Below are 27,664 nucleotides of genomic sequence, written 5' to 3' on the forward strand. Positions count from 1 at the left end.
CCCGCCTTTGGGTCATTTTGACCCGATTCAATGTTTCACCCTCCTGTTACCTTTATATTTACTAACATATTTTACCCTTTGGGTTCAATTTGACGCCAGCAATTAAAACCTCCAGAAAATTATTAGAATTAATATTGTTTTCCAAGTTTAAGTGTGAGGCACTTTATGTTTGTTTGTTGACTACCGAAAGAACACCGACATTAAACATTGAATGGGGTCAAATTAATCCTAAGGCGGGGGGAGGGTGTAATATTGATTCGGGTCAAAATGACCCTAAGGCAACACAAGGGTTAAAAATCTGTATGATGACATTTCTGAGCAGAGATTGCTTTGCTCATGAGTTATTGCCATCAGATTACTGGACAGGATTTTATTTGATAATTACTCAGTTTTCATAATTAGTTCGATGACAGAGATGTTGTTTGACAAAGAAAAGGTAGCTGTGTGTGTAGACTGAATGAATGATTACAGAAGTCGTCCTGGAATGTCATTACGATGTGTAACCACTAGGTGTGCGGACTAAAAAAGGGGTAGGCAGGTGTGAGTAGGTGTCGCATTACTGGTGTTTTAAAAGGAACAACACATTGTTGAGACGCTCAGACTGTCCTCCTGCTGCTGGTTCAACTCTCTATGTGGCTGTATAATATCCTGCTGAATTTTTACCTCATGGTGTTTTTTCTCTTCATATTTATTTTGATCATAATAGCAGACTTCTTCAAAAACAGGAATCCTCCAAATTATCCTCCAGGACCTTTGGCTCTTCCATTTGTGGGGAATTTCTTCAGTGTGGACAGTAAACATCCACACATTTATTTTTCCAAGGTAAAGTCGGATCCATTCATGCATATTTTTTAAATGTGAATTTTCTTGAGACATTCAAATACCACAATGGCAGGTTGAGTTTTTAAATTATTTATTATGCTGTGCGTTCTGGTTTATCACCGTGTTTTTCACGATTCATTGTCCGCAGCTGGCTGACGTCTATGGAAAGGTGTTCAGCGTCCGCCTCGGCGGTGAAAAGATGGTGTTTGTGTCCGGGTACAAGATGGTGAAGGAAGCCATAGTGACCCAAGCCGACAACTTCGTGGATCGACCAAACAATGAAGTCGCCAACAGGTTTTACAAAGGAAACAAAGGTGTACAAAACTCTACCTTTCTCTTGTCTTTCTCGTTCTTATTCCCAGGGTGTCAAATAAGAATGCGCTGTCACGCCCCCTCGAGAGATTACCTTTCAGCATCTGCATCAAACAGACCGCTCCCTAAAGTAACAACATTGTAAACCAACCCGTTTCATTATTAGATGCTCAGAGAAAAATGCTCCATAAGTGTGATGAGATCGTAGGACCTACAAAAAAAAAAAATTACAGGTGGAAGGGTAAAATAAACACCATTTTAACCCTTGTGTTGCCTTAGGGCAGGGGTGCTCACACTTTTTCAGCATGCGAGCTACTTATTATGTGACCAAGTCAAGGCGATCGACCGACGGGGGGGGGGCTAGTAAGTGTGCTCACCTGCCGCGCGCGAGCCGAGAAGAGTTGTTGACGGGGTGCTAGTGACTTTTTCTTTGCTCCGTCCCGATGCGCGCAAACCGGTGTCGGGAGCTCCGCGGCGCACGAGACAGCGCAGAGGACTGTTAACGCAACACGTAGAGACAGAAATGACGTGCTTCTGCTGTAATGTGACGCTATAGAGAAAGTGACAGGGGGGCGGGCCAAATTTTTTTTATGTCATGCGATCTACCAATACTACGCCGCGATCGACTGGCAGGTCGCGATCGACGTATTGAGCACCCCTGCCTTAGGGTCATTTTGACCCGAATCAATATTACACCCTCCCCCCGCTTTAGGATTAATTTGACCCCATTCAATGTTTAATGTCGGTGTTCTTTCGGTAGTCAACAAACAAACATAAAGTGCCTCACACTTAAACTTGGAAATTGTAAAGTATTCTCAAAACTGGGGCACTACGCAGATGGTGGAGAAACAGGCTTCCGGACACGCATGGATTAAGTTATCAACATTTAATGGCAAGAAAAGTGAATCAAACATTCAACGCGCTCTCTCCTCGTGTCCCGGCGCCGGCGCCGGCTCCCGGCTCGGGAGCTCGGCAGCACAGCCTCCCCCGTCGAGCTTACCTGAGAAAGAGGCCGGTCTCTCTGAGACGCGGAGTTTTCTCTCACCGGTCGAAACATCACTTCCGGTCCCGTCGCTTTCACAATAAGAATCCCGTCAATTACAGTCACCTTCACAATAAAAGTCTCTTGTTATTGTAAGTCACGTCACGGATTTCAACCGGCTTCGTCAATCTATAATACTAACATACAGTCACTCTCATGCAACATACATTAATTCTTGCCATTTACATTTGCATAGAGTAAACATTACCCCTATGCTTCATAATACATTAATAACAATATCAATATTCTCCTTAATATTGTCTATTATAATATCTTTCTATATATATTAATTTAAAACATAAGACCTCTGCAGATGTTATCAAAATAAACTATTACAACTTAACAATCCCTCCTTTTATACTTATCCAATAGTATAAACAACCAAGTAATAGCCCTTTAATTTTGACGCTCTATGTAAACAAACATTGTACAACATTTGAATTATCACTCATTATCATTCAGCATCCCTGTGGAAGAACATCACTCCCTCCTTTCATCCCTGCTTCTCAAGGAAACTAAATAACACTAAGTGTCAGTGTGAATGTATTCATCACACAGGTGAAAATTCTTGCTGTTCTGATGGCTCCGGTTGATGTAACGTGTGCACTGTCTAAGCGTCTCTGTGCAGGTGTCTGTGCATCCCTGTGAATCCAGTCCCTCCGCATACATGCTCTGCAACTCCAGTTCCATTGTCAATGATGGTTGCGATCGTCCCACTCAGCTGAGGGAGCATGAACTACTGCGTCCACAGACTGCAAGCAGTTAACTGTCTACCAGCAATTCACACTCACTAAATCTCAGCTGAGGACTTCTCAAGGATCTCGGCTTACATGCAGCTACCTGCATGCCGTGGTTCTCTGCCGTCATCCAAAAGGCCGGAAAAGCCTTGTCTCTCTGGAACCTGTCTCATACCTCCCGGGCGTCCCAGCCCCTGGGGAGATATTATTCCTTTTGGTTTTCACTGGCTGAGCCGTTGGTCCTTCGGTGGATTCGCATATCCACATGATGTCATCTGTTCCTCTTCTCCGAATGGCATCGCAGGGGTCCTCAGGATGGCTCCGTCTGCTCCTCAGTCTCTCTGAGCCAGGTGATGATGGTGTCCGATGCTCCTGTGGGCAGCTCCTCATGGCAGCTCCTCACAGCAGGCAGTCAGCACACGATGGAGGTCGATGCTGGAGCGTCAGGTGTAGCTGTTGGAGAAAATGAGAAAACACAACACAACACCACACAGCGGCCACTAGGCCAGCTCTATACAGAATGTGACACTTGACTACGAATAATTTTCTATATTTAATAAGTATCTAATACTTTCTAGGCTTGAATTCGCAATTTTTAACTGAGTCGGAGGAACAGCTTCTCACCCCGTTTGGGAGGAATCATCTATTAAATGGCCATCCGTCGTCCAACAGAGTCTCAATTACTTATCCAATCCAATCTAACTTTATTTATCTTTACTGATTATGATAAATGTAATTGATCCTATCTATGGCCCTTGACTAGGGCATAGAAATATTCAAATCCTACTAGGATCTGATAGCAGGCAGGTATTCGTCCAGCACCCTTCTCTCTCGTGCTCGAACCCTAAAACAGCTTATGGGGAAAAACAGAACATTTGCACATCGAGGTGCCATTAATGACAGGAGACAGTGAGCAGTGAGAGTCGATGTTATCTGCACACATCTTCCTGTGTTGCAGTCCTAACTCTAGCTCTAATGTCTCAGTATAATACAAATATGAACATATTTACAAAAATGTGAAATGGTGTCACTTGTGTGAGACCACTCACATCGAGGGCGCTCCGAGGTCCTTGCAATGACTTCAGAGCACCCCATTCGCCTGGACTTAGTCCACTGGCTCCTGGTGGGCTCCGGTAACCTGCTCAAAGAAAAACTTAACTGTGGTTAGTTCATTTCTCAAACATTCTCCAAAACCACGCCATGAACTCTGCTATCCCCTCCCTGGGCGATAGTCTGCTCCTGTGTGAATGTGAATGTGTTAAGTGTTTGGTTGCAAAACTGTGCCAGTCAGACCTGATCACTCCTCGAACGCCATATCTCTGTCATGTAGGGATGCCACCAGAGGATGGAGACCTCCTGCTCCGTTCTTCTGGGATTCACATGAGAGGGACCATGTGCCTGTCTTATGAGTCCTTGACACATCTTCGCAGGTGCCACCATGTGTCCATCATGTGATCTCCAGAGACCCTCTTTCTGGCTGGCTCCTTTGTGTGCCCACTGATTCTGCTCATAAACTCCTGCTTCTTTCTGCATGCGCTTAATGTCCTTTAATCCAAGTTTCGGGAGTTCCGGTGTGTCAATGGCTGTCGTTGCCTCTTGCCACCGTCGTTGTCAAGTTCTGATGTCCCTTGCATTTCATTCCTGCTACTTTGTGTGGTAGCAGGATGACAGCTGGTAGTTGCTCCAACTGGCTTCTGTGCTTTACTGGTGCATTTGCTGTAGTTAAGAATCCTCTTCTCAACCACTGGGGACCGTCGACATGCACGGCTCCATATGCATTAGCTGAATCGGTGTAAATGTTGACTGATTTTCCTTTGGCGTATTCCAGTGCTTTTGTCAAAGCCACTAATTTTGTGAGCTGTGAAGATGCTGGTTGTGGGATGATATCAGCTGCAATGGTTGAATGTCTCTTCTGTTGTTGATGTTGCTGTTGCTCTCTTTTCCTCTGTGGCAGTGTCCATCAGTGAACAGTGTTCAGTCAGGACTGTCCAGTGGTTCTTTCTCCAAGTCCATTCTGACCGTGCAATCTCTGCAGTCATGTGGTTCTTCCAGGTTAACTTGTAATCCGTCTGCCATGTTGTTGGGCTCGTTGACAAAGTTGGTGTGGCTGTTGTAAGACTTTTGAGATCTTGTCTTGTTGCTGTCATAGAGAACGCACTTTAAGTCAAAAATGTGTGAACGCCTTGTTCTGTGTTGACCTCGAGCTCGTGACACATTACAGGGATCCCAGTTGCTTTGTGCAACCTGCTCACCCCTCTATGGTCTCACTTGAGCTGTAGTACATTAGCTATCTCCTCTATCCCTCCTTTTTCTGAAACATTTGATTCAGAAAACTCAAGGTGGACGCATGTTGTGGTCGGCTTCTGATGTTTGGCCAAACTTCTTGCTTGGATCAACGTTCTTGTGATGTCTCTGGATATTCCACACTGACAGTGTTCAAGTGGAGAGTGGTGGTACTTCATGGTGCAATTAGGCAATGCACAATCCTGAGGTGCTGCTCCATCGATGGCTGTGATGACAGGTCAGGTGACAGATGACATGTGACAGATGACAGGTCCGCCTCTCGGTCTTCTTCTTGCTGGCAGTCCGGCATCCAGTATCCAAACTGGAGGAAACATGGCTCACTGTCTCTGGGATCCGCTTGTCCCTGTTGCCAAGGAATTATGGCGTCTTGCTTCTGTTGGGAGGCAGGCTGGTGTTGTCCTCCCTCTTGCATGAAGGTGCTCATGGCTTTGCTGACCTCCTGCTTCGTTGCTGTGAATGAGTGTTCTGCATTAGTGGTTCATGTCAATGTGGCTTTCAGGTTACGGTTTCCTGCTTCAGCCAACATGTCTCGGAGTGGCTGTGTGAGAGGCGTGAAGTCAGGAATGTGATGGCGGCTGTATCCAGTTAGGCCAAGGAATGACAGCATGTCTTGTACAGTCTTTGGTTTTGCTGCACTCAAGATGGCAGACCTCTGTCCTGCAGACAATGCGCTGGAGTCTCCTGAGATGAGTCTTCCCACACTGTAAGAAAAGATCCTAATTTTACGGTAAATAACTCTAAATATTTACAGTAGTTTTACCTTTTTTTTAAATTACATACAAAACTCTGTGAAATTACAGACATTATCCGTAAATTAACAACCCAACTGTTAATTTAAGTATTATGCTAATAATTCAAAATAACATTTTTTTCCCATTTTTTTAAAGAAAAATGACTGTATTATTAATACAGTCTTTTTACCGTTTTCTTAAATGACATACAAATTCATGTAAAATAACAATTATTACCTGTAATTAAATGTGTAGCTCCTTATATGAAGGTTTATTTCCATACTAACAATTTAACGATTTTCTTTGTAATTTTAAGGTAGATCATATTATATTTATATTAACATGTACTTTTACATTCAAACTCTGTAATTCTAAATCTAAATTTAGCTAACTTCTTTCATTTCATTAAACATCTACATATTGCAGTTTTTTCAAGAGTACAAAGTAGAAGAAATAATGATAAGTTTTGATACTTGTTCTTTAGAGGAGCATAGGGCGACCATGAGTATTTGCTGTTATTTGTCCAGAGTCCAATATTTGTAATCAGAACTGATAATAAATAAATTAAAAGAAATTCTGACACACTAACATCTTTTTAAACACACACATGCATACACACACACACACACACACACACACATACACACATACACACACACACACACACACACACACAAACACACTACTCTGCCAACTGACCCTTAACCTCCTAATTGTCTTTTAAAATTAATCTTACATATTATATTTACCTAAATATAATACATTGACATCATGGGGTGAAATCGCCTCTAGAATCTTTACAAGAGGAAAATCCTTAAAACCAAACTTTTAGTTAATTTGTCCTACTTTCAACCAACTTAGATATGTGGATCCTCTTCAGATTCAAAGAGGAACATCTTAATATGAATACCCTAGAGTTTTGGACCGATAGCTCTGAGTTAAGGGCCTCAAAAAAAGGTCCAACGGGTCAAATTGGGCCGAATTCTCTTATATTCGCATATTTTTTGACAAGTGCAAAAATGGTCATAATCTCCTAAATATTAGTCCTGGATATCCAAGATTGAACACAGACACTCAGGACAGGGCCTACAATGAGGTGATGGGGTGACATTTCCCCCAAAACACCCACAAGAGTTAATTGTCTGTCTGAAATCCAGGACTTGAAGAGGGTGTGTGGCTTTGCAAATCTGAGATCCTGTTAAGAGTTTGGGCTGATTTTAGCTTCTTTTTTTCGAAACATGTCATAGCTTAGCTTTCTTTACCAGGTTGTAGCCACTCCCAAATGGGACCCAACCATGTAGGCTGGCAATATCTAGCACTTAGCATCCCTGCTTGGCAGCGGTTTAAAAACCGAGAAGAACAAAAAATGCACTCCTTCAAAGGTTCACAAGTCCTCAAATGTTTGTAATATGACAAATCTCAATTATGATGTTCTACCAGGCTGTTGGACCAGTGCTCTGAACTTCTCCGTAGTCTGCTGGGGGAGCAGCATTGTAACTGGAGAAAACCAACTGACTCACTAAACTGGTGTGGAAGGCCGGCTCCATCATTGGCTGCAAAGAGGACTACCCGGAACAGGTGGAGAGGAGGACATGAAGAAATGTTTGTCCATATTGGAGAACCGGACCACCCTCTCCACCACCTACTGCAGGGACAGCGGAGCACGTTCTCCAACAGACTGCTTTAGCTCTGCTTCACAAGGACAGACCGGAGAACATTCCTGATAGAGGAGAACATTCATGATACAGGAGAACCTTCCTAATACAGGAGGACATTCCTGAGACATGAGAACATTCCTGATACAGGAGAACTTTCCAGTTACAGGAGAACATTCCAGATTCAGGAGAACCTTCTAGAAACAGGAGAACCTTCCAGATACAGGAGAACCTTCCAGTTACAGGAGAACATTCCTGGCAACTATTAGACTTTACAATGAATCACCTCTGGCCAGATCCTCCTCAAATTGAACAACATCAATGAACATTGCACCGCTTTCACTTTATATACACTTAGATACACTGTATTTACTTTCATTTTTATTACTTTTTAAATTTCCTTTATTATTTAACTTCTTAAATGTAATATGTCCTGTCCTGCTATTTTATTGTATTGTATTGTATTCTTCTAAGAATCTAGTTACTAGAGAAGCAAATAGCACAGACAGAGACAGACAGACAACCGTCCAACAGAGAGAGAGAGAGAGAGAGAGTTCAAAGGAGAGGCCAGGTGTCAGTGATCAGTCTGATCACAGCAATCAACACAAAAAGCAGATTGAACTGTTGAACCCGGTTTCGCGCCACTTCTCCGCAGTTTGAGCGGCGCGCTGCTCTCCTGCTTCAGTGACTCAGGAAACGCCACAGAGGGAACGACAGCCTCCTGACATGACAGCTCTTCTTGAGGTAAGAATGCCAACTTAATTTAATTTCAGAGAGTAACGTTGTATTGAACGGGCAACGTTAGTGACACTTTGAGGTTTCTACTCGGCTCTCTGGTGAGGGGTTGAGCTAGCCTCATGTGAGCTAGCGGGTAGCTACTTTTGAATTCGAGGCATAGTTTTCTTCAGTTCTGTGTCGCCTTGGACATCAAGAGTAAGTTAACTTGGCTATCTGTTAAGTGTGAAGTGTGTTCACGTTTCTTTAACATCGTCGATGTAACGTAGGTTGTCGGTTTCTGTGTTGAAAGAGCCAACATTAGCTTACTTTACACATGTTAGCCCAGGTAATGTTTAGCTAACGCTCGTGTTATAGGTTCATTAGTGGCAGGTGGGTTAAGACACCTGAGGGGTCACGTGCTACACACTTCATCTAATAACCACGATTTTATTGAAGTGCTTTGAAACTGGTTCCAAGCAGACATGTGTAGACAAGCTCACAAATACCGGAGCGGTCAGTCCGGACAGTCACGTGACCAGACACGTTATTGTACGTGTCTGTTCACGTGACGTCGGGACTCTGTTCACGTGACCGCTATAAACTGCGCTGTGTCATATGCTGTCGGGACTGCTGTTCACGTGACGCTCTTAACGTGATGCTGTTGCCGTGGTCGGGACTCTGTTCACGTGACTGTTGTTAACATGACGCTTATAACTGCGCTGTGTCATATGCTGTCGGGACTCTGTTCACGTGACGCTCTTTACGTGATGCTGTTGACGTGGTCGGGACTCTGTTCACGTGACACTCTTAACTTGATGCTGTTGATGTGGTCGGGACTCTGTTCACGTGACTGTTGTTGACATGACGCGTATAACTGCGCTGTGGCGGACATGACAGCTCACAGCTCCTCAGAAGCTCCGTGAGCTGTCCAGTGAGGGGATGGTTTCATGATCAAATCTTCATTTACTGTCCACATTATCAGATGAGGACGTCACCAAAGAGTGTCCTTTGAGTCAATGTTTACATTTATGTCATTAAGAAGTAGAACATTTAGTTACCCATGATCGGATACAAGTTGTCAAGGATAAACGGAAGTAAGTTGTTTTAAGTTCAGTGTCTTAATTTAACAACAGAATACATTGTTATTGTTAGAACCACTTTTATGTTGTAAATGCTATTTAAAGTTATATTATTATTGTTAATCTTTTCTATTTTGTCTTTTTTCTGGCTGTAGAGAGAATCATGTCAGCCCACAGACAACCGGTTGACCTGTGAGTCTTCAAGCAGTAATGATGACTACGCCTTAAGTTCCAGTTTCCTGAACATCATGTCGGCATGAGATTCTGTCCCCACCTGTCTTCAGTCTGGACCCAATGATTCGGACACCAGTCTTGTCGAGGCTAAATTGAGGTAAGCGGTGATGTAGTTCAGTCTAGCAAATGATGGGTGCCAGCACAACTCAAACTAAAATATGTGGTGGCAGTTTTTTTTCTGATTCATTTTCACATTACCCTTTTCAACACTGATAATAACTAATTGTGCAAAACTTGCTTACATTTTTCAGATCAAGCATTGACGGGAAAACACCCAAAGTCCATCACTCGTAAGTATCCACTGCAGCATATATAAAAGATATTAGTCCATTTGAACCACTATTGCTAAACCTTACATCGTGATTAATATTAGATATTATTTCTTAAGTACTTTAATGATCTTAGCAAAGCACTTTTTTAAGACATTTCCCCCACTGGCCATAAAAAACTGGGGAGCTTTTCCTTCGGCCTTCCTTCTTTTGAGTTGTACGGTGGCCCTGAGAGGTCAGGGCACTGCAACTTAATAAAACATGCTAATAGACAAAACACAAGCAAATTAAGAAAACAACTTCATCAAATTGACAGCACATGTGCAGCATTTAGAAAAAGCGCTGCAAATTCAGTCGACACAACACGGTACAGAAAAGCGCTGCAAATTAAGAAAAGGTGTTTCAAGAGGGCACTAAATCGTGATGAACACGGCTTGGACAGGCTTGCTGTTGCTATGGTTTGTGACTCATGAAGTTATTGAAATGTGTTTCTGATGGAAGTGCTAAGACATGCACTAGGTGCATCTTTAAATAGGTAAACATTTAATTACTATCATTCTAAAAGCTGACTGTGTTCAGATTGACAGGATGTTTCATAACGGCAACTGTTGGTACAGACAATTTCAAAATAGTTTGTTTAAGCTTGTTTAAAGGAATGGTAAGAAAACAAAGCTAACTTTCTAAGGACTTTCCAGTGAATTTGTTTGTCCTTCTCTTTTTTCCCCAGATGCACCGAGGATCTGGCTGATTACTGGAAATTAGGAAGATTGTTCTTTATCTGCACTGTCACTTCTGGTAAATATTTATGGACCTTTTGCGGTATGTTTTGCTTTGACTTATCAACTGATGGTGAATAATTGGTTGATTTTGAAAATGTACATTAAATAAAATGTTTTAAAATCAATATTGGTGTGTACTTTCTTTGTAATTAAGTTTCTAACCCCTAGTTAAATTGAAACATTGGAAGTTTTGTAGATGTTTAAATGTATTTAGATTTTTCACAGTAATCTCAAAAGCTTATATTTCATAATAATTGAACACTTTATTGAAGGTGTTTGATTGTAATAATACAGGAGAAATCTGTAAAATCACAGAATTTCACTGCAAAACCTTTAGAAATATCACTTTATCGAAGGTGTTTAATTGTAATAATATAGGAAAAATCTGTAAAATTACAGTATTTCACTGCAGAAGCTTTAGAAATATCACTTTATTGAAGGTATTTGACTGTAATAATATAGGAAAAATCTGTAGAATTACAGTATTTCACTGCAAAACCTTTAGAAATATCACTTTATTGAAGGTATTTGACTAATAATATAGGCAAAAATCTAAAATTACAGTATTTCACTGCAGAAGCTTTAGAAATATCACTTTATTGAAGGTATTTGACTAATAATATAGGCAAATTCTGTAAAATTACAGTATTTCACTGCAAAACCTTTAGAAATATCACTTTATTGAAGGTATTTGACTGTAATAATATAGGAAAAATCTGTAAAATAACAGTATTTCACTGCAGAACCTATAGAAATATCACTTTAATTAAGGTGTTTGATTGTAATATTACAGGAAAAATCTGTAAAAAAACAGTAATTTCACCGCAAAATCTTTAATGAAAATTACTGTAAATTTATGGTTTTCGTCCTTTATTTGAAGTAAGGTATTTTACCTTAAATTTACGGTTTTTGTTTGGCAGCCGTAGCTGCCACTCATTTGACCTTCTTTTTACGGTTTTTTTTCTTACAGTGCAGGAATGTCACTGTTTTTCTTGCAATCTGTGTTTTAGAGCGCTTGACTTTATAACCTGCTCTGGAGAGCAGCGTTGTCTTTGATCACTCTGAGGCAGACTGCAGCAGTTGGTGCGGCAAGCAGTATGTCATCTACATACTGTACGAGAACTGTGTGTTCTGGAATGGTGAGGTCTTGCTTCAGGGCTGCATTAAATAATCCCGGGCTGTCTCTGTAGCCTTGCGGCATTCTGGAATCGGTGTATTGTCTGCTTTCAAATGTAAAGGCAAACATAGTCCTACTTGCTTTGTCAAGGGGCAGACAAAAGAAAGCATTTGCCAAGTCAATGACAGTGAAGTATTGTTGTTTTGGTGACAAGCAGGACACTGCTGTGTAGGTGTTCGGCACCTGAATGTTCTGTGGCGTTGTGGCACTGTTGATGGCTCTCAGGTCATGTACCATCCTCCAGCCTTTGTTGCCGGATTTGGGAACTGGCAATATTGGAGTATTCCATTTGGACTTTGTGTCAATCAGCACTCCTGCTTCATACAAGCCTTGGATGGTCTCTCGTATGCCATCCTTCTGTTCTTGCTTCAGGGGATATTGATAATCATTTCCACGTTGTGTTGAGCGGTGTGACCAACATCGTAGTCTCCTGCTGACCATATTTGGGGCGGCACGTCTTCTAGCATTTCATCAGTGGCAGGATGGTTGGAATGTTCTCTCCCATGATTTCTGTCAAGGTCAAGTTGTTGGAGCAGTCCTTTAGAATACGAATGTTGTTGTATTTTCCACTAGTCACCATCGGGGGTGTGTGACAGACAGGGGGATGTGGTAGGAATCCACCTTACTCTTGAGACTGCTTTCATCATGGGGCCAAGAGTTCTTGCTTCGTGGCCTGCTCCTCTCAGCAGTGTGATGTGAGGGGCAGAGTCAGATTGCAGTGCGTACCAGTCTCGTTGGTCGGGAGACTGCAGGCATTCAGCGGCAACGCCTTCTTTTAATGGCTCCTGGTCTGATGCCTTCAATGTCACCTCCTTTTCTTCGTCCCAGGCTTGTTGGTAGGCGTCGTCGACAGCAGTGGTGTAGTTGTAGGTGCAGTGATAGGGATCTTCATCTGGTCTTAACTTGATGCCAAACAGGTTGGCCATGTCAGGGGTAAAAGCCACCGTGTTCTGATGGCAGCGAACAGGTGTATATTGACAGTGTCCACATCTTGGCTGTTATGGGCAGTTGAGCAGCCAGCATCTCTCTCCAGGTCTTCTAGCTCTCTCAGCGAGGAGCATTTTGCCAGGATTTCCCTCACGTCTCCGACTGCCAAGGGGATCCCGGTGGCAGCATCGAGTGCCTTTCCAGGGGACTCCTCCTCCCTCTATGGGGGCAGCTGGTCCGTGATGAAGTATATTCCTTGGGCTGTACGGCTTGTACTGGGTGACCCGGTGCTCGGTGTTGTGAGCTTGGATATGCTGTTGTTCCTTGTCTTGGGGGCGCTCTGTCTGTGGTAGCGCTCTTGTATGGGGGCTGGTATCTCCTTAGTTGATGCTGGAAGTCATCTGTTGGCGGAGTCTGCTTGGCTCTCCGTGGGGACCTAGTTCTCTGGTCCAGCTTGTAGGCACGTTCAATGTGCCATTGAAGTCCAATTCTTGGGATGAGTCTTGCTTCTGTTGTTGTGGTGCAGACTGATGAATGCAGCTCCATTGTTGACTGCAGGCGCTGGGGGGCAGGACTGATGGCTGGCGGGGTGGTCATAGGTGTGAGAGCATCTTGATGGGCCTGGGGGTCTGTACTAGGGGTGGGGGTCGATGTACTACTGGGGGAAGGGGAGTTTTCTCGGTTGCATCTGGCTTCCAGTGGCATCTGTGGCTGGGCTCTGGGCTGAGCAGGGGATGATGGGGCACTTTCTTTCTCTCCTCTTCCTTTCTTTTCCGACTTTCTTCAGCTTTCTGCCTCTCCTCTCGTCTTCTCTCCTCTCGTCGTCTCTCCTCTTCCATCTGTTTGTCACGTACTTTAACTTTCTGTCTCTCCTCTTCTTCTTGCTGTCGCTCCCTTGTCCTGGACTCAGCTAAGTCCTTCTGCAGCTGTGCGACCATGCTACGTGGGTCTGACTCAATTCTGCCTCCTTTGAGTTCAACCACTGGGCCCTTGGTTCCGGGGCTGCCTCTTTATGCAGGGTTCCAGTCGGGGGAGCTTCTTCTTTGTGAGCGTTCTTGGCTTTGGCGCTCTCTGCTGGTCGGGATCGGAACCACTTCTTGTCTTGCTTCTGGTCTTCTGCTGCTAAGTTTCTGTTCTTATGTGGGGCCCCTCCAGGGTTGTTACATCAAGTAAGCCCTCTGCATGCCATTCCTGCTGCTTCCTCAGCTTCTTGTCGTGGTGCAGTCTGTCGGCTTCCTCTACCATTCATGGCAGTGTAGAGAAACTTTCTCTATCCAAGTGACAGGGGTCTTGATTGACGTCGATTCTGACATTGTTAAAGGGATCAGGTACTGATAGGCTTAATATATGTAAGGAAATGTAAATGTAGAGCACAGAAAAATCCTATTTTATTCTACACTATGTGTCTAATTGTGGGTGCGGTGCAGTTGGGGGGAAACATGCAAATTAGGTAAGCAATACAGTTATACAGTGAAATTGAACAGCATGAAAATGTTCATTTAAAAAGGTGTTATTCTAACCAATGAAACAAATGTTATTTCTTCTGTGAAATGGGAGAAGCTGTTAATTTAACCAATACTGTCAATTATGAATAAGCCGACCGCAGAAATCCGAAGACGCCAATCTGCGGAAAAGCAAATGACAAATCAATAACACAAGGCAAATGTCAATAATTGAAACTCAAAAATCGACAATCTGTCAAAGGCAACTGATAAAAACACGAGCCACTCCACAAACAAGCAATAATGGGAAAATCAAACAATCCACTGTAATCCAAAAATGGCAATATTAATCAAAAACCAAGAAACTCTCAATTCAATATGGTTAGGTTAAGCCCTAGCATGCCTCGTTCACGAGTAGGCGCCACCTCGAATGTGTAATGGCGTCCTAACTTATGTAAATGTATACAACCCCCAAATGTCCCTCCTTCTCAGCCAACTCAAAATGGTGGATTTAACACAGGACAAACAAAAAACAAAAACACGCTGTACTTCTCGCTTCCAAGTGGATCAGAGGGTCCCCTTAGTGGGCAACTCAACCGATTTATGCGGTCTAATGATCTTGTAACTGCGACGTTCGTCGACGTCCGCCTAGCTTACGTTATGTAATTTTAATCTCGTAAATAGCAACGTTCACGCACTAACTTAGGATATTATATTAGATATCTAGCGTGGTCTTAGTGAGACCCCGCGTCGTCTTCGTCCGATTTCCCTATGTGCGTCAAACTACCAAGCTAATGCTACAGTCACTCCTACTGGCCACAATGGGGGTAATGATCCTTGTCCACGAACTGCCCAGCAACTGCACACTTATCAGAATTGTCAGCATAAGACCCGAACATCTACACTGCAACTTGACAGCCACTATATTGGTCCTGCTTGTAGTACTAACCTCTCTTGCACATCAACTAGCCGCAAGTCTCGTCTACAAAACCGTGTTACTCACAAAACAAACGAACGAGGATCGCACAATATGACAAAAAATATGCACTAAATAAACGTGAAGCACACACACAAACGCTGTCGCAGCAGCGACACACCTGGTGTAAAGCGCACACACAGGCCACTCACACGTGCACGTGGCACCCAGCCTCACCAACAAGGCCTCACACACACACAAGATAAAGCGTAGAAAAACATTAAAAGAGACTAAACATTGAAAAATATCTACAAAATAACACAAACACACACAATCGCGCACACACCTACATCTCAGCGACGCTAACAACGTGCGACCAACCACGCGGCCAACCATGGGAGACCTGCACCAGTAGCTGTATCGCAAAACATGCAGAACATGCTAACGCAACTGGAACAAAACACACATAAAACACAAAAACACACAGCGTCGATTGCTTGTTAAACTCTCCGCGGGCTTGTGCCCTCCGTCGTGTTCTGACGGCATAAATAGTTCGATACCTTAGCGCGGGCTACTCACCGCATGAACGCGTCCTTAGTCCCGTAACTCAGGCAGGCCATCTCAGTTTCGCCTTCCGTGGTTTCCAAATTGTAAAGTATTCTCAAAACTGGGGCACTACGCAGATGGTGGAGAAACAGGCTTCCGGACACGCATGGATTAAGTTATCAACATTTAATGGCAAGAAAAGTGAATCAAACATTCAACGCTCTCTCCTCGTGTCCGGCGCGGCGCCGCCTCCCGGCTCGGGAGCTCGGCAGCACAGCCTCCCCCGTCGAGCTTACCTGAGAAAGAGGCCGGTCTCTCTGAGACGCGGAGTTTTCTCTCACCGGTCGAAACATCACTTCCGGTCCCGTCGCTTTCACAATAAGAATCCCGTCAATTACAGTCACCTTCACAATAAAAGTCTCTTGTTATTGTAAGTCACGTCACGGATTTCAACCGGCTTCGTCAATCTATAATACTAACATACAGTCACTCTCATGCAACATACATTAATTCTTGCCATTTACATTTGCATAGAGTAAACATTACCCCTATGCTTCATAATACATTAATAACAATATCAATATTCTCCTTAATATTGTCTATTATAATATCTTTCTATATGTATTAATTTAAAACATAAGACCTCTGCAGATGTTATCAAAATAAACTATTACAACTTAACAAAAACAATATTAATTCTAATAATTTTCTGGAGGTTTTAATTGCTGGCGTCAAATTGAACCCAAAGGGTAAAATATGTTAGTAAATATAAAGGTAACAGGAGGGTGAAACATTGAATCGGGTCAAAATTACCCAAAGGCGGGGGGAGAGTGTAATATTGATTCGGGTCAAAATGACCCTAAGGTAACACAAGGGTTAAACCAGAACACTAGTGTTGAGTTTAAAGTGATTATGTTTGGAACAAGTTTGCCGTGTTACATTATTTACATTTGACTTAGTAACGATAGTTATTTTTAGCCCAGACATGGTGGTTTTGTTGCCTGAACCTAAACAAGTGTTTTCTGTAGTTTGAAACGCTGGTCTACAGCTGGTGATAGAAAGTGACTAAGAGGGGTGACAAAGCATTGCTATGTGAAGAATTTGAATAAGAATTTGTTGATTATGTGCAGATAATCCCCTGAGCCATTAACCCCTTGTCCTCTGCATGCTTGTGTCTAGACGGTCTGTTCTCGAGCAACGGTGAAAGTTGGAAGAGACAGCGACGCTTTGTCTTGTCTACTTTACGCAACTTTGGCCTGGGCAAAAGAACCATGGAGCGGAGTATTTGTGAGGAGTTCCGACACCTGCAGGAGGAGATAGAGAAGGAGAAAGGTGGTGTGAAGAATGAGGTCATTATCAGCAGCTCTTCAGTAGTACAGCATTATCTGAACCACAGGTTCCTCTCCTCCAGGTCAACCTTTCAACCCAGTAGGGCTCTTCAACAACGCTGTGTCCAACATCATTTGCCAGCTGGTGATGGGGAAACGGTTTGACTACAGCGACCACAACTTCCAGACCATGCTGAAGTATTTGTCTGAAGCTATCCTGCTGGAGGGCTCGATATGGGGTACGGTAAGTCAGTCCTTTAGTTCAATCATTGACAGATCGAGATCTGGGATCGTTGGTCAACCCTCTCAGGCCCAAGTCTTTGGTCACAATCACAAAAGGTAGATGGTGATGATGAAAGGTGATCAACTTTTCCATCTGAGTAGCTGTATCAAGCATTCCCTGGAGTGATGAAGCACCTGCCAGGTCCTCACAACAAAATGTTCAGCCATCAAGCCGCCGTCTTGGAATTCATCGGTCAGGAGGTGGAGAGCCACAAGAAGGACCTGGACCACAGCGATCCCCGGGACTACATTGACGCCTTCATCATTGAAATGAAGAATGTAAGATAGTAAGAATGTAAGAACTGCAGTGTTCAGAACTGTGTAACCTCTCCTTTCCTTTTACCAACTACTCACTACTGGATCTTCTCTGTGTTCCTGAATAGCATAATGACTCTGTTCTGGGCTTCACTGAGACCAATCTGGCTCTATGCTCTGCGGATCTGTTCATGGCTGGATCTGAGACAACCTCCACCACCTTGCTCTGGGCTTTGGTTTTCCTCATTCAAAAAACAGATATTCAGGGTAGGTGAAATGCTTGACTCTACAATGAAAAACAAGACTATAGGAGTCTCCATCTGGGGCGAAACTGCAGCCCAACACCACAAATCTTTAAAAACAAACTAGAATATGGCTTGGCCCAAGTTCTAATAAATTGTACTGTCTTTATATTCTAGTTTAAATATGAGATGTAGACAACATTTCTTTACAGATTTACACATCAGATCATAATTTCAGCCGATCGCGGCAGCATAGACTAGCTCTAGGGACGTGGAACGTCACCTCGCTAGCGGGGAAGGAGCCGGAGCTGATGCGGGAGGTGCAGCTGTACCAGCTAGAGATAGTTGGGCTCACCTCCACACACAGCACTGGCTCTGGAAACAAGCTCCTGGGGAAGAGTTGGACTTTGTCCTTTTCTGGAGTTGCCCAGGGTGGGAGGTGCCGGGCGGGAGTGGGGATACTCACGAGCCCCCGGCTGAGCGCTGCTGTGTTGGGAGTTTTCCCCGCAGAACGAGATAGTCGCTTTCCTGCGCCTACGGGTTGCGGGGAGTAAGGTTCTGAATGTCAAAGCTCTTAATTGACTGGTCGGTCTATGTTCCAACCGTCACCTATGGTCACGAACTCTGGGTCGTGACCGAAAGAACGAGGTTGCAGATACAAGCGGCCAAAATGAGTTTCCTCCGTAGGGTGGCCAGGCTCAGCCTTAGAGATAGGGTAAGGAGTTTGGACATCAGGAGGGCGCTTGGAGTCGAGCCACTACTCCTTTGTGTCGAAAGGAGTCAGCTGAGGTGGTTCGGGAATCTAATTCGGATGCCTCCCTTTAGAGGTTTTCCAGGCACATCCAACTGGGAGACCCCGGGGAAGACCCAGGACATTCTGGAGGGATTATATATCCCAGCTGGCCTTGAAATGCCTCTGGATCCCCCAGAATGAGCTGGAAAATGTTACGGATTAGAGGGAAGTCTGGTTCAGCCTGCTGGGTCTGCTGCCCCCGCAACCCGACCCAGATTAAGCGGAAGAGAATGGATGGATGACCTGTGACTCCATATATTCTTATGTACATATATCACAGTCTAAAGAAGTTAGGTCATCCTGTTCCTATTATGGCAACTCCTTAGATTTTCATGTTTTTCTAGACAAAGTCCAGGCAGAAATAGACGAAGTAATCGGACAGACGCGACTGCCAACTATGGAAGACAGACTCAACATGCCTTACACTAATGCTGTCATCCACGAGATCCAGAGGATGGGAAACATTGTTCCTCTCAATGGACCCAGAATGGCTGCCAGGGACACAACACTGGGTGGCTACTTTATACCCAAGGTGAATTTAGCACACAGTCAAAATGTTAAATCTGGACAGGAATTTTGAGGAAGGAAAATTGTATTGTGGTTGAAGAATGGCTTGGTTCTAACCTGTGGATGTGATTCTCTAGGGTACGTCCTTGATGCCCAGCCTAACCTCTGTGCTGTTTGACAAGACTGAATGGGAGACTCCAGACACCTTCAACCCCGGACACTTCCTAGATGCTGAGGGAAAGTTTGTGAAGAGAGACGCTTTCCTGGCTTTCTCTGCAGGTAAACTACATTCACCTCTAACTTAAGTATAACCGGAACCAGATCATAAGTTTCATCCTGAGCTCTTACATCTTCATGTGTTTATGGACTCTTCAGGGAAACGTGCGTGTCTCGGTGAAGGCCTGGCCAGGATGGAGCTGTTCCTGTTTTTTGTTGGTTTACTACAGAAGTTCTCTTTTTCTGTTCCTGATGGAGTAGAGTTGAGTACAGAAGGAATTACTGGATTTATACGTGTACCACACCCCTTCAAGGTTTACGCCAAGTCTCGCTGAAATATGTTACATCTCACTGAATCGTTTTTCATCTTAACTATTAAGATAGAGCGCCGTTGTTAATCTCAAGCTTTCACTTTTGTGTCATTGCCTCATATACTGACCCTTTATTCTTTCCAACTGTACATATTCTTAAATAAATGACACTGTGGATAAAATGTGTGCCTTTGTCTTTGTTATTAATGACAACATTAATAGATATACCATACACATGAGCTATGTTCCGCTAGAGGCTAGCAGACCAACGGTTAACCAACTGGAGGTTAAGAAATTGCTCAGAAATCCAAGGCTAATATACCGGAGTGGAGCCTGGTGGCAAGCAGACTGGGAGATATTCTGGATCTTGGTAGTGTTCTTCAAAAAGAGATCAACCCAGCCAGGGAGGACATTCTTCAACCAAGACCATAAATAAAGTTCCTGGGGTTCCAATGATAAGGCTGCCGCTCCAGTCATTATGAAGGAACTTGAGATTCAAAGTCACCATATGATGATTGGCTGTTGGGTCCATGTTATGGTCAGGTCCTACTCTTAAGGTTTCACATTTCAAAGAGGACTAAGTATCACAAAACCTCCTCTTTTGTGGAACCAGTTTCCAAAATCACCACAAAGAGACTCAAAATGAAGACAAAGAGATATAAAACAACTATAAAGCCTTTGTGTCTTGCTCCTATGTCAGAGAGGTGCTAGGAATAAGAAAATAAATAAACAGCTAGCGACTAATGATAGTTAACTTACACCTATAAAATGTCACCTTCTCACCTTTATGAATTTTGATGTTTATACCAAATTAAGAAGGATATACTCTTGTACAAAATCAAAGTATTGATCTCTCTATGGTCTGACAAGCTGTTATCTACTTAATGTCACTAACTCATAACATTCATAAACATTTGAACCATTAAGTGTTGTATAATTTACTGAGCTGATACTGAGCAGATCGTTCATCATTATGAAGCAACAGGAGATCATGATGTATTAGGTCGTCATATAGCCACCATGATGTCTATTGCATGAGCTACACATTAGTTCAGCATGATTTGCTTCAAAGTCCAGACTCACTTGAAATACTAAATGCTAATATTTTTCACACCGCCATAAAATATGCATATCTGTTCCCACTTTGCTTTTGCATGTATGCTCACTAGTACAATGCAATATATGAATGCAACATATGTTGGCGGGCGTTGTTAGGTTCAGCTGCAGAGGGAAGTGGGGGAGTGCGCTGAGGGAATGGTGCCAGGTGGAGGCCTAATTGGCCTCACCTGAGGCTAATGATGACTTTGCTCCTTTATGAACAGCAGTAGGGACAAAGGAGAGCTGGGCTGGAATCGGAGAGAGCACGATGTAGACCACATCTGCAGCAAATAAATAAAAACCGATGAACATTTCACGTTGCCAGTTCTAGGGGGGTACAACCCACGGTAATACACACTTGTTATACAATTAGGATTAGTCTCTTTGAATTTCTTAAGAGTAAATTAAACATGTTTTCTGTTGCACACATAACCTTGTATCTTCATCTAAAGCCATGCCTACAGGTCATTTTCACAGATTTGAACAAGGATGAAAAAGTACAACAATTATACCAAATAGCATAAAATTATCTGATTTTGCCATTAATTGAGGTGACTCATTTATTGAGTTAATACAAATCATAACTTCTTTCACAAAACTTGTAAAATAATGTTTAAAAGTCTCTATGAAGGATGTTTTACTCTGTTCTTAAATCAATAAATGTTTGTAGTTGAATCCCAGAGTTGGCCTTTCACTTAAATGAACAAATGAAGATTTGGAGAAGACGAGGTCTCGGAGGTAAAGCAGAGCATCAAAAGCTCAACACAATCACACCAGTTGAAATGTATTGAAAATTGTGTTGTGATATTGTGTTCCTATCTTTCAAATTGGCAAACATAAGAGGTCACTCTTTAGCTGTATCAAAGGGGTCAAACCTGTTTCCACTTTTACGTGGAAAACAATCAGTTAAGTTCAGTTCAGTTCAAACTTGACTTTTAGTTCAACTGCACTTTGTATTTACGGCTTGACTCAGATTACACTATGACCATTAAATATCAGAGGAAGGAAAGACAGTGGATGTTTTGCACTTGTGTGTTATCACATTTCTGAGCAGATTGTTTTGCTCATGAGTTATTGCCATCAGATTACTGGACAGGATTATATTTGATAATTCGTCATTTTTCATTATTAGTTTTGATTAGTTTGATGACAGATGTTGTTTGACAAAGAAAAAGTAGCTGTGTGTGTAGACAGAATGAATGATTACAGAAGTCGTCCTGGAATGTCATTACGATGTGTAACCACTGGGTGAGCGGACTAAAAAAGGGTGTCGTATTACTGGTGTTTTAAAAGGAACAGCACAGTGTTGAGACGCTCAGACTGTCCTGCTGCTGCTGGTTCAACTCTCTAACTATGTGGCTGTATGATTTTCTGCTGCGTTTTTACCTCATGGGTTTTTTCCTGTTTATATTTATTTTGATCATAATAGCAGACTTCTTCAAAAACAGGAATCCTCCAAATTATCCTCCAGGACCTTTGGCTCTTCCATTTGTGGGGAATTTATTCAGTGTGGACAGTAAACATCCACAGACTTATTTTTCCAAGGTAAAGTCTGCATATTTTTTAAATGTGAATTTTCTTGAGACATTCAAATACCACAATGGCAGGTTGAGTTTTTAAATTATTCATTATGCTGATGTAGTGTGTTCTGGTTTATCATAGTGTGTTTCATGATTCATTGTCCACAGCTGGCTGACGACTATGGAAATGTCTACAGCGTCCGCTTCGGCGGTGAAAAGATGGTGTTTGTGTCCGGGTACAAGATGGTGAAGGAAGCCATAGTGACACAAGCCGACAACTTCGTGGATCGACCAAACAATGAAATCGCCAACAGGTTTTACAAAGGAGACACAGGTATACAAATCTCTACCTTTCTCTTCATAATAATAATAATAATCATTTATTTTATATAGCGCTTCTCAAGTCACCCGAAGTCACTTTACAGAGTGCAGAGTCCAGTAGTCACACACACACAGTCATACCGGTGGTGGTAAGCTACATCAGTAGCCACAACTGACGGAAGCAGCCAATCAGCGCCTACGGCCCCTCCCCCACCACCAACATTCATTCACATCCATACGAACCGGGGTGAGGCTGCGGTGCATGTCTTTATGATGGTGGGGGAAACCGGAGGAAACCCACGCAGGCACGAGGAGAACATGCAAACTCCACACAGAACGCACCTGGAACGGCCGGGACGACCGGGATTCGAACCCAGGGCCTTCTTGCTGTGAGGCGACAGTGCTAACCACTGAGCCACCGTGCTGCCCTCTTGAATAAAGTTTTCCAGTTCTCATTCACAGGGTCAAATCACAACGCTCTGTCACGCCCCCCTCTCCACGTCACCGTTCAGCTTCTGCTGGTCTTTCAAGTATCAACATTGTAAACCAACCCGTTTTATTATTAGATGATTAGAGAAAAATGCTCTGAGTGTGATGAGATCTTAGGACCTACAAAAAAATAAATATTACAGGTGTACACCTGTAATATTTATAAACATGATTTTTTTATTTTGAGTTTTTTTGAAAGTGATTATGTTCGGGACATGTTTTCCATGTTACATTATTAACATCTGACTTAAGTTCCCATAGTTATTTTGAGGTGGTTTTATTGCCTAAAACCTAAACAAGTATTTTCTATGAGTGACCGTAGTTTGAAGAGCTGATCTGCAGAGTGCGTTAAAAAATGACTTAGAGGGGTCCTGACAAAGCGTCGGTATGCGACGAGTTCGGATAAGAACGTGTTGCTTATGTGCAGAAATTAGTTTCCTTGAGCATTTAACGCCTTCTCCTCTGCATGCTTGTGTCTAGGTGGTCTGTTCATGAGCAACGGTGAAACTTGGAAGAGACAGCGACGCTTTGCCTTGTCTACCTTACGGAACTTCGGCCTGGGCAAAAGAACCATGGAGCAGAGTATCTGTGAGGAGATCCGACACCTGCAGGAGGAGATAGAGAAGGAGAAAGGTGGTGTGAACGATGAGGTCATCATCAGCAGCTCTTCAGTAGTACAGCATTATCTGAACCACAGGTTCCTCTCCTCCAGGTGAACCTTTCAGCACAGTAGGCCTCTTCAACAACGCTGTGTCCAACATCATTTGCCAGCTGGTGATGGGGAAACGGTTTGACTACAGCGACCACAACTTCCAGACCATGCTGAAGTATTTGTCTGAAGCTATCCTGCTTGAGGGCTCGATATGGGGTACGGTAAGTCAGTCCTTGAGTTCAATCATTGACAGATCGGGATCTGGGATCGTTGGTCAACCCTCTCAGGCCCAAGTCCTTGGTCACAATCACAAAAGGTCGATGATGATGATGAAAGGTGATCAACTGTTTCTTCTGAATACTGTAGCTGTATGAGGCGTTCCCTGGAGTGATGAAGCACCTGCCAGGTCCTCACAACAAAATGTTCAGCCACTACAACACCATCCTGGACTTCATCAGTCAGGAGGTGGAGAGCCACAAGAAGGACCTGGACCGCAGCGATCCCCGGGACTACATTGACGCCTTCATCATTGAAATGGAGAATGTAAGATAACAACCGCAGTGTTCAGAACTGTGTAACCTCTCCAGTCCTTTTACCAGCCACTCATTACTGGATGTTCTCCGTGTTCCTGAATAGCATAATGACTCTGTTCTGGGCTTCACTGAGTTCAATCTGGCCCTGTGCTCTTTGGATCTGTTCCTGGCTGGAACGGAGACAACCTCCACCACTCTGCTCTGGGCTTTGGTTTTCCTCATAAACAACCCCGATATTCAGGGTAGGTGACATTCTAGGCTCTACAGTGAAAATAACGAGTAAATGAGTGACAGCTTTGCTCATGGCTCTGTGGAACAGTACTTCATACATCATAGTACATCATACATTTACATCATAATCTTAAATATCTATAAGTGGGCCCTTCAACTAAGAATATAAACCATTATAGGTATTTCTGCCTGAATTAACTTCAATTAATTACAGTTTTACATATTTAAAATTTGATATGGGCACTTGCACTGTATTAGAGTTGTATTTAATTGAATTCAATTAACGTGAATTCACGAGCAGATGAATAAATACCTTTTGTGAGATGTGAACACACCAATAAACTACTGCTTTAATGTCGGACATTAAACTGGTAAGTACTGGTGTGTCTTAATTTCCATAGTAAATACATTTTAGAAGATAACTGGTTGAAAACTATCTATTTACGATTGATTGGCATGTTTGTCTGTATATGGCATCCAATCTCAAAAAGTTTAGCCACCACTGTATTTAGTCATTAGAATGTCATTCAAGTTTTTCTCACCCTGTTGCTATAAGAGCAACTCCTTAGATTTTCATGTTTTTCTAGACAAAGTCCAAGCAGAAATAGACGAAGTAGTCGGACAGACGCGACTGCCAACTATGGAAGACAGACTCAACATGCCTTACACTAATGCTGTCATCCACGAGATCCAGAGGATGGGAAACATTGTTCCTCTCAATGGACCCAGAATGGCTGCCAGGGACACAACACTGGGTGGCTACTTCATACCCAAGGTGAATTTAGCACAAAGTCAACATTTTAAGTCTGGACAGGAATTTTGAGGAAGGAAAATTGTATTGTGGTTGAAGAATGGCTTGGTTCTAACCTATGGATGTGATTCTCTAGGGTACGTCCTTGATGCCCGGCCTAACCTCTGTGCTGTTTGACAAGACTGAATGGGAGACTCCAGACACCTTCAACCCCGGACACTTCCTAGATGCTGAGGGAAAGTTTGTGAAGAGAGACGCTTTCATGGCTTTCTCTGCAGGTAAACTACATTCACCTCTAAATTAAGTATAACCGGAACCAGATCATAAGTTTCATCCTGAGCTCTTACATCTTCATGTGTTTGTGGACTCCTCAGGGAAACGTGCGTGTCTCGGTGAAGGCCTGGCCAGGATGGAGCTGTTCCTGTTTTTTGTTGGTTTACTACAGAAGTTCTCTTTTTCTGTTCCTGATGGAGTAGAGTTGAGTACAGAAGGAATAACTGGAGTTACACGTGTACCACACCCCTTCAAGGTTTACGCAAAGGCTCGCTGAAATATGTAACATCTCACTGAATTGTTTTTCATCTTAACTATTAAGGACTGAATGCTGTTGTTAATCTCAAGCTTTCCCCTTTGTGTCATTGTCTCATGTCCTAACGGCCTTTATTCTCTCCGACTGTACATATTCTTAAATAAATTAAACTGTTTATAAAATGTGTCCCTTTTTCTTTGTTATCAATGACAATGAGCTATGTTCCGCTAGAGGCTAGCAGACCAACGGTTAACCAACTGGAGGTTAAGAAATTGCTCAGAAATCCAAGGCTAATATACCGGAGTGGAGCCTGGTGGCAAGCAGACTGGGAGATATTCTGGATCTTGGTAGTGTTCTTTAAGAAGAGATCAACCCAGCCAGGGAGGACATTCTTCAACCAAGACCATAAATAAACGTCCTGGGCTTCCAATGATAAGGTTGCCGCTCCAGTCATTATGAAGGAACTTGAGATTCAAAGTCACCATATGATGATTGGCCCTTGGGTCCATGTTATGGTCAGGTCCTACTCTTAAGGTTTCACAGTTCAAAGAGGACTAATTGCAGGATACGAGGCAGATTGAGAAGAACAAAATACCGGAATATCTCGTGGTTAGAGTTCCAGAAGATGAACGGGTCCAAAACGGGTTCAAATCATGCAGTGAATGCCTGGCTTTACCTAAATCAGGTGCAAGACGGTTCAGATGAGCCACAGTTGCCCCTCAAAGTTAACCTATTAACTCACTAGAGAGCTGCATTTCTACAATGGAGGTTCCAGTTTCTGTCTGGGAAGCAGACACACACACCACATTTAAGAATAGTCTTCAGACTTCCCTTCTTGACAGAGCTTATAGTTCGGGTTGGTTCAGGGCCTTGGACCAGTCTATAGCCCAAGACTGCTGAGGGACTTCCTGGGATACACTGAGCTCCTCTCTCCTCTTCTCTCTCTTCGTCTGTTAGTATTGTCCATTAATGGGACATTAATACACAATTCTAATTTGGCAATCCTAAATTCCAAGGATCGTTGTTATCCCGGGATTGTGGTCATACTGACACCTACTGCTACCATTGTTATTAGTTAAATTGTTATTACTATTGATGCTTTTATTTTCATCTGTATTCTACTGTAACCATTGCAGCTGTTGTTATTAGTAGTCGTAATTTTTCCATCATTATTCTGCTTACTACTCTCATTATATTAATTCTTCATGTCATATGGATCGGCTGTGTTGTAATTTTATTATGTTCTGTACACAAGAGGGATCCCTTCTTGGTTGCTCTCCCTAAGGTTTCTCCCTGCTTTTTCCCCATTAAAGTTTTTTATGGGAGGAGTTTTTCCTGTTCCAATGTGATGGTCCAAAGGCAGAGGATGTGGTTGTTCCACAGATTGTAAAGCCCTCAGGGGCACATTTGTGATTTCCAATGTTGGACTATACAAGTGGTTCCAGGTGGGGTGCAGGGAAAAATTACAGCGACAAGCTATTTTTTTATGTAAAATATAAGTTATGTTTTCACAGGTAAAACTTAGCTTACATTGTTCTAACAAAGTGAGTGCACATTTTATTTTATTTGTCTCATGGAGCAATCTGGTTTGCCTGAAAGTGATGGCAACTTTATTTATTCTTCTATTTAAAAAAGCACAGATAGAGGAGTCACAAATAGTTATTTCAATAAAAATTCAGCATGGACATTCTTCTTCCCTCGAAGTGGGGCGTGGCAGAACAAGTTTGAGAATGACTGGGATATACAAATACCTGTTATTGAATATATTTGTTGACAAAGCCAATACATGTGTCTGAAAACACTATATGTGTATCTATGCATGTGTGCCTCACAGTGCAACAAACAGTGAACTGGGAATTGACAGTGGCAACCTGTTGTCAGTCTCTTTTGTCTGGTTATGCAATTCCACTATCTCAA

General features: G+C 42.9%; 2 protein-coding genes and 1 long non-coding RNA gene across 4 annotated transcripts; all 3 read left to right on the forward strand.

Annotated features, from left to right (window-relative positions):
* Window positions 1–630: 630 nt before the first annotated feature.
* On the forward strand, window positions 631–19,795 carry LOC130194470 (cytochrome P450 2J6-like). The gene is made up of 9 exons (XM_056415541.1): window positions 631–822; window positions 971–1,136; window positions 16,869–17,021; window positions 17,101–17,261; window positions 17,402–17,578; window positions 17,683–17,821; window positions 18,934–19,121; window positions 19,234–19,375; window positions 19,472–19,795. The coding sequence occupies exons 1-9, from the start codon at window positions 631–633 to the stop codon at window positions 19,645–19,647; spliced, it is 1,494 nt and encodes a 497-aa protein (XP_056271516.1). The 3' UTR covers window positions 19,648–19,795.
* LOC130194521 (uncharacterized) lies at window positions 8,143–10,806 on the forward strand. 2 transcript variants are annotated; one of them, XR_008831849.1, is made up of 4 exons: window positions 8,143–8,347; window positions 9,555–9,730; window positions 9,885–9,923; window positions 10,630–10,806. It is a non-coding gene; the product is annotated as an uncharacterized LOC130194521 (long non-coding RNA). The 2 variants fall into 2 exon arrangements; XR_008831850.1 differs by lacking the exon at window positions 8,143–8,347 and adding an exon at window positions 8,394–9,414.
* A 2,227-nt stretch (window positions 19,796–22,022) lies between the features above and the next one.
* On the forward strand, window positions 22,023–25,933 carry LOC130194469 (cytochrome P450 2J6-like). Its single transcript, XM_056415540.1, has 9 exons — window positions 22,023–22,266; window positions 22,410–22,575; window positions 23,532–23,684; window positions 23,764–23,924; window positions 24,070–24,246; window positions 24,340–24,478; window positions 25,055–25,242; window positions 25,355–25,496; window positions 25,593–25,933. The coding sequence occupies exons 1-9, from the start codon at window positions 22,075–22,077 to the stop codon at window positions 25,766–25,768; spliced, it is 1,494 nt and encodes a 497-aa protein (XP_056271515.1). The 5' UTR covers window positions 22,023–22,074; the 3' UTR covers window positions 25,769–25,933.
* The last annotated feature ends 1,731 nt before the right edge of the window (window positions 25,934–27,664 follow it).

This window comes from Pseudoliparis swirei, chromosome 5 (genome assembly GCF_029220125.1).
Source record: "Pseudoliparis swirei isolate HS2019 ecotype Mariana Trench chromosome 5, NWPU_hadal_v1, whole genome shotgun sequence".
Lineage (NCBI taxonomy): Eukaryota > Metazoa > Chordata > Actinopteri > Perciformes > Liparidae > Pseudoliparis > Pseudoliparis swirei.